At 44.4% G+C, this 6,252-nt stretch overlaps 1 protein-coding gene across 4 annotated transcripts; it reads left to right on the top strand.

Moving 5' to 3' along the window:
* Nucleotides 1-1,135: 1,135 nt before the first annotated feature.
* Nucleotides 1,136-2,810, top strand: LOC124975690 (spindlin-2). 4 transcript variants are annotated; one of them, XM_047538291.1, is made up of 2 exons: nucleotides 1,136-1,470; nucleotides 2,011-2,810. In XM_047538291.1, the coding sequence occupies exons 1-2, from the start codon at nucleotides 1,443-1,445 to the stop codon at nucleotides 2,787-2,789; spliced, it is 807 nt and encodes a 268-aa protein (XP_047394247.1). In that variant the 5' UTR covers nucleotides 1,136-1,442; the 3' UTR covers nucleotides 2,790-2,810. The 4 variants fall into 4 exon arrangements, with proteins under 4 accessions (XP_047394247.1, XP_047394251.1, XP_047394250.1 ...); XM_047538295.1 differs by having other exon boundaries at nucleotides 1,139-1,399; XM_047538294.1 differs by having other exon boundaries at nucleotides 1,140-1,404.
* Nucleotides 2,811-6,252: the final 3,442 nt, after the last annotated feature.

The following is a 6,252-nucleotide window of genomic DNA, read 5'->3' as shown; positions in this document are numbered from 1 at the left end:
AACTAAGAGAATTAAATAACACATTTCTTTTCTCTTATTTCTGAAGGCTTCAGTCAAAATCAAGGTTATCAGAAGGGGTGGTTTTTATATAAAGCATCTATCATTCATTAGTAAATGCCCATCTTTCCCTTCTGATTCACTTGATATTTTCCATGTGCTTATCTAACCTAAATTCCTCTTTAAAAAAATAAAAAACACCTAGTTCTATTAATTCAAATCTACACAATTGACTGCACCTGAATTTCTTCTTAAAAGTCCTATCTTCATAAACTCTCACATTCTGAGGTACTGCAGTTAAAATTTCAACATATGAATATTGGAAGGTTTAATTCACTCCACAATACTGACCACCAAGAATAAGACTAATATATTAGCCAATAAATTGATTTTATTGTAAATCAATTTTAGTTTTCTTTCTTATTACATGTAGGAAACATCTTAACAGATAAAACTTTTGAAAACTATTGTCAAAATTATAAAATATTGTGCAAAAATTATTTTAAAAAACAGAAAAGGATACAGAGAGGATACAAAGTGTCAAGGTGTGAAAAATTAAAGTTTGGTAGAAATTGGAATCATGCTCAATAAGTTCTTAAGTTTAAGCTACTACTCCAAAACTAGATCTTCAAAACTAAACTACGCCTAGAAACTACACTGAAGAAACTCCTAAAAGGTGAATAAATCAATAGGTATTTAAATACAGAAAATTTTGTCTGTGCATAATGCCATAAGGTTGAGGTACATATTTAGGATTATATATCTTTATAATGAGTATGTATGAAATACAATTATATTAACAAATATGTGTGCAGATATGTATGAAAAGAAAGGATTTAAGTTTCAATATGCGTGTGAATATTGTTATTTCTGGGTAAATTTATAAGTGTGCAAAAAATGTGAGGAATGTCAGAAAGATAGAAAGCAGATGGAGCAAGAGAGCTTAGGGGTGGAGCTAAACGACCTAGGGGGTCCAGTAAGAAAGCCTTAAAGAAGGGCCACCTACAGGTCCCACTGGGGCTAGAAGGAGCCTGAGGAGTTCAGTATTTACCAAGACAGGGAAGCCAAAATAATGACAGGAAAATAAGATTATTTTTCTATAAAGAAAGAGGGAGGAGACTGCGGAGACTGTGGAAGCCCAAGGTGGCAGATGGTCCGCAGCGACCAAAGGAAAGGCGGAGGGCCCATAAACCCAGCACCAGCAACGCCACCGCCCTCTTCGCCTGCCCCGCCGCCCTCCTAACACTCTCTTCGCCTGTGCATCCTTCCCTCCCAGCTCTGGCAAGCACTCACTGGACCGGTCGCCCGCGGATCCTCCTTCTCCACGGGCTCTTAGCAGAGGCAGCAGCGAGGTGTCCGATTTGGGCACGTGAGGCCCGCGATCTCCGGCGGTGGACGCCAGGCAGGGCAAGGCCATTGGTGGGCGCCAGAAAGGAGGGAGGGGGATGGGATGGAATCTTGCAAGAAATAAAGGTAGAAGTGGGCGCCAGGCAAGGGTGGAAGGCTGGCTGGGGTGGGCAACAGGAAAAGGGGGTGGGTGCCTTAAGAGCCAGGCAAGGATTTGGAAATGAGCATGGGGCAGCAAAGGAGGTGGATACAAGGGAAGCGGCTAGGATAGGCAGGGGGGCTTGTGGCCAGCAGTCTGGGGCTTTCAGGGCAGGTGGGCAGTGGGTGCAAGGGCGGGGAAACTGGACACGGAGCCAGGAGGAGGTAGCCCTTTCCCTTCTGCAGAGTTCCTAATCCCAGGCAGCACTCCAGCCACTCCAGCCCTTCCCCTCAGCCTAAAGGAACCTGAGAGAGGGAGAGAGAGAGAGAGGGAGGGAGGAAGAGGGGGAGAGAAGGAGCACAAGAGCAAGAGCACTGCAGGCACACAGCCAGGATTCCCAGCATTGCTGCCAGGCTCCTGGGGAAATTTTAGGCGCCTGTGCAGGGTACATAGAGACATCGCTATGGGAGAAGTTCACCTTATGGCATATTGGATATCTGTCTCTATCCCCTCTCCTTTCCCTGCAGGCATGAAGACTCCCAATGTACAAGAGGCCGAAGGGCAACAAACCAGGGCAGCTGCAGGAAGGGCCACTGGGTCTGCAAACGTGTCCAAGAAGAAAGCTTCCCAGAAGAAGCACAGAGGCAGACCTTCATCCCAGCCTCGCAGGAACATCGTGGGCTGCAGAATTTCCCATGGATGGAAGGAAGGCGATGAGCCCATCACCCAGTGGAAGGGAACTGTTCTGGATCAGGTGCCCATAAACCCCTCTCTTTATCTGGTGAAATATGATGGAATTGACTGTGTCTATGGCCTGGAACTTCACAGAGATGAAAGAGTTTTGTCTCTTAAAATTCTTTCCGACAGGGTGGCATCATCCCAAGTTAGTGATGCCAACCTTGCAAATACCATAATTGGCAAAGCAGTGGAACATATGTTTGAGGGTGAGCATGGTTCTAAGGATGAATGGAGGGGGATGGTCCTAGCCCAAGCACCTATCATGAAAGCCTGGTTTTATATTACCTATGAGAAAGATCCTGTCCTGTACATGTACCAGCTTCTAGATGATTATAAAGAAGGTGACCTCCGTATCATGCCAGAGTCCAGTGAGTCTCCTCCAGCAGAGAGGGAGCCCGGAGGAGTTGTAGATGGCCTGATAGGCAAACATGTGGAATATACCAAAGAAGATGGCTCCAAAAGAATCGGAATGGTCATTCACCAAGTGGAAGCCAAACCCTCTGTGTATTTCATCAAGTTTGATGATGATTTCCACATCTATGTCTATGATTTGGTGAAAAAGTCCTAACTGTTAGGGTAAAATGTGCCACAATTTGGAAATAAACGTATAATTTGTAGACACTCCAAAAAATGCTGCTTTTCAGTGTATTGAAAGTTTAAGGGTCCCTGAAAACCCAACGTCTTTGCCAGCATAATTGTTGTTTTGTTCTGAAAAATACAAGTTTATGTGGACATGACATGCTGTGTGTAAGCACTTTGTCTTGTTGAAAAGATTGAGTGTGTTTGGTGGATGGGGCACGAAAGGAAGGAACAGCTGTCAATTCAGGCTGTGAATAAAGTGCAGCTAGTATCATAATCACTCATCTAAAAATGGAACAAGACTTAGCTGGTCTGATCTGGAGGGGAGGGGAAAGGACTAATGATGGGCTGTGGGGGATGGGAGAGGAGGAGGTATCTACTTAGGCAGAGGGAGAGAGGGGCCAAACAATTGGGAGGCTCCCTGTGGGAGGGGTAGGCTACAGGAGGGGAAACAACCAATTTGGAAGGGAGGGAAGGATGTCAGAGAGTGGATCTTGGGGCTTCGAGGAAAACACTCGAGTAAATTGTGTAGAGAGGGACACAAGGACGCTTAGAAGAGGTCCAGAGTAAGGGAGATGGGATGATCAAGCTTCAGGGAAGCCAGAGGACACACAAAGGAGGGTCTATACATGGGTAGCATGGCCAAAAGGGAGGGACACTGAGGAAGGAGCAATTGCAAGAAGAAAGAATGACTGCGGAAATGAAAATTGGGGAGGGGGCAGGTGAGAGAGCAGGTCCCATGAGGATGGAAAAGTTCAGGGAAAGCTGGACCCCAGCCATATCCATATTGCCCTCCCTGGCTCTGTGCACAAAGAAAGTGGCAACTGTCAAAGAAAGCAGATGCACTAGAGATTCCCTAGAAGGGCATTTGACAGCAATGAATGACTCAGACAACTTAAGTGGGAGCCAAGTGTATAACTTTAAAGCTTTTCTTATTTCAGGGAGTTTGTGCCACACTGGCCCAACAGAACCTCAGCCCTCAGCCTAGACACACTAACATGGTGCTTCATAAACCTGGGCAGTGAGAAAATATTTTACCCAGAAAAATGGAACCTTGCTGAAGCCAGGTACAGCAGTCCCACCACTGTTCTTCCTCCTACAGGAATGTTCTTGCCTCCCTAGAGAGGAGGAGCATGAGAGGATTGAACTTAATGTCTCTCCAGGGCATGGCGAGTACTTGACTATCCATGCTTCTTTCAACAGCTGCCTGAAACCACAGGTGGCAGCAACCAGTGCTCCACCAAAGGGAGGCTCTCTTGCCCTAGGAGCCCCATTCTGGCTATACTCCACTCAAAGCCTGTGGCTATTGACACTACACTGGTGCTTCCTGGCCATCTTGTCCCCTTTAAACTCATGGGGAGCTCTGATGGAAGTTTGCGCAACTCTTTTGTTTCCAGGTGATACTGATGCCATGGTTGGTTGGGCTGGGAATTGTGATTTTGTACAACTAATTGCTTGGACTGTATAATGCCGCATGGAAGTGTGGTGGTTGGTGGAGGAAAAAGGAGTGACAACCGCAATAAAATCCCTCAGAACTGTGGTGTCCAGCTCATGGGTCTGTGTCCTTTACTTCTTCTTTGTCTTGTTTTTACCTGGTCCTCCTAAAGTCCCCCTCAAAACCCTTTTTTGGCTTCTGCACTCCTGCCCCTCACTGGAGTGCGTGTCATCCCTCAAGAAGGAGTGATGGAGGCTTTCATAACTCCATGCATACTGGGGTGGGTGGAGTTTCCAGGAGTTGAAAGAAGTTGGTAAATCCAGTTCATTCTCACCACCCAAAATTGACCTGAAGCTGAGTGCCTCAATAATTGCACAAGGCAAGCCCACCTCGCCTTAGCAGGGATGAATTTTCTTTCATAGGATGCACAATTTTGTCCAGCCAACACCAGCAGGCCACCCAGGGAACAATGTCAGCCAGCTGTCTCACTTTGTTTGATCTTTGTGTGTGTGCTGTTTTTTCTTCTTCAAATTAGGTACCTTAGACATTTGAGAAATTTGCATAATATAAAGCCATTTCTGGCTTCTCCTGGAAACCCAAACAAACAAACAAAAACCAACTTATCGGGGTCTACTTTCCAACAAGGATACTAGGAGCCAGGTGTGTGGTAGGACTCAACCCATTTTAAGCTCAGGATCCTTGTCCTGGTGACCAACCCCACTGCCCTGCCTCTCTCTGGCAAAATGCACAGTTGTCCCCTGGAGATATTTTCATTTATAACGTTGGGGCTATTCCCAGTGAAATCTACCCTTTTTTTTTTTACATTTGTTTTGCTCCCATTTGCTTCTTAATCCTCTGCCATGCCCTCTTCTATGCACAGGTACTGATGATACAGCAATGATAAATAGAAGCAAATAAAAAATCTTACTCCCACAGAGTTTTCATTTTAGTCTGGGAGGGAGGCAGTAGCCAAGATAAATAAGTAAATATGGAGTATTTTCATAGTTACAAGTGCTAAGAAGGAAAAATAAAGCAAGGAACAGGAAAACGAAATTGAAGGCAGGAGGCTGAGTTTGCACACTCACTGAGAGCTTGCATTTTGAGTGAAGATCTAGAGGTAATTGGAAAACTAGTCCTTAGCTGTCTAGGGGAAGTACCATTCCAGATTGAGGGACAGCAAATGCTCTGGCCCCATGTTAGTAGAAGGCCTGTTTTTGTTGTTGTTGTTGTTTGTTTGTTTGTTTTGTTGGTTGGTTCGTATTTTTGTTTTGGAGTTTTTGGGGTTTTTTGTTTTTGTTTTTGTTTTTGAGGAAGAGGAAGAAGTATTATAGCATCTGTTTTAGTCAGCTTTGTATTACTGGGGCCAAAACTCAACCTGAACTACTTAGAGGAGGAGGAAATTTTTATTTTGATTTACAGTTTCAGTGTTTCAGTTCATTTTGGCTGACTTCATTACTGTGGGCACAAGGTAACACAGGATATCATGGTGGAAGTGCATGGTGGAGGAAAGCAGCTCAGGATATGACAGCTAGGAGCAGAGAGAGAGCTCCACTTATTAGGGACAAAACATAAACTCCAAAACCACACCCAATTAACCAACTTCTTCCAGGTCTGCCCTACCTGCCTAAAGTTACCACCCAGTTAATCCAGATCAGTTGATTAATCCACTTATTAGATTCCACCTGTCATAACCTAATCATTTCACCTCAGAAAATTCTTGCATTGTCTCACACATGAGCTTTTGAGAGACACTTCATATCTAAACCATCACAGTATCACAGTTGTAGCTAATTGAGCAAGGTAGAGAATAGTAGGAGCTGATTTCACATTGGTTATGGATAGTGGGAGTCAAGATAGATTATCAGCTATTTTTAATATAAGAGTGACATGATTTGTTTTATATTTTAAAATGAGATCACACTGGCATTTCTAGTGAAGTCTGCATTACATGAGTTTGAAAACATGGAGGCTAATAAGCAAACTATTCCATTTATGTAAGTTGCAGATAATAACGGTG

This window comes from Sciurus carolinensis, unplaced genomic scaffold, assembly GCF_902686445.1.
Source record: "Sciurus carolinensis unplaced genomic scaffold, mSciCar1.2, whole genome shotgun sequence".
NCBI lineage: Eukaryota > Metazoa > Chordata > Mammalia > Rodentia > Sciuridae > Sciurus > Sciurus carolinensis.
Note: the sequence above shows the minus strand (reverse complement) of the source record. Positions and strands in the feature narration are given on the sequence as shown.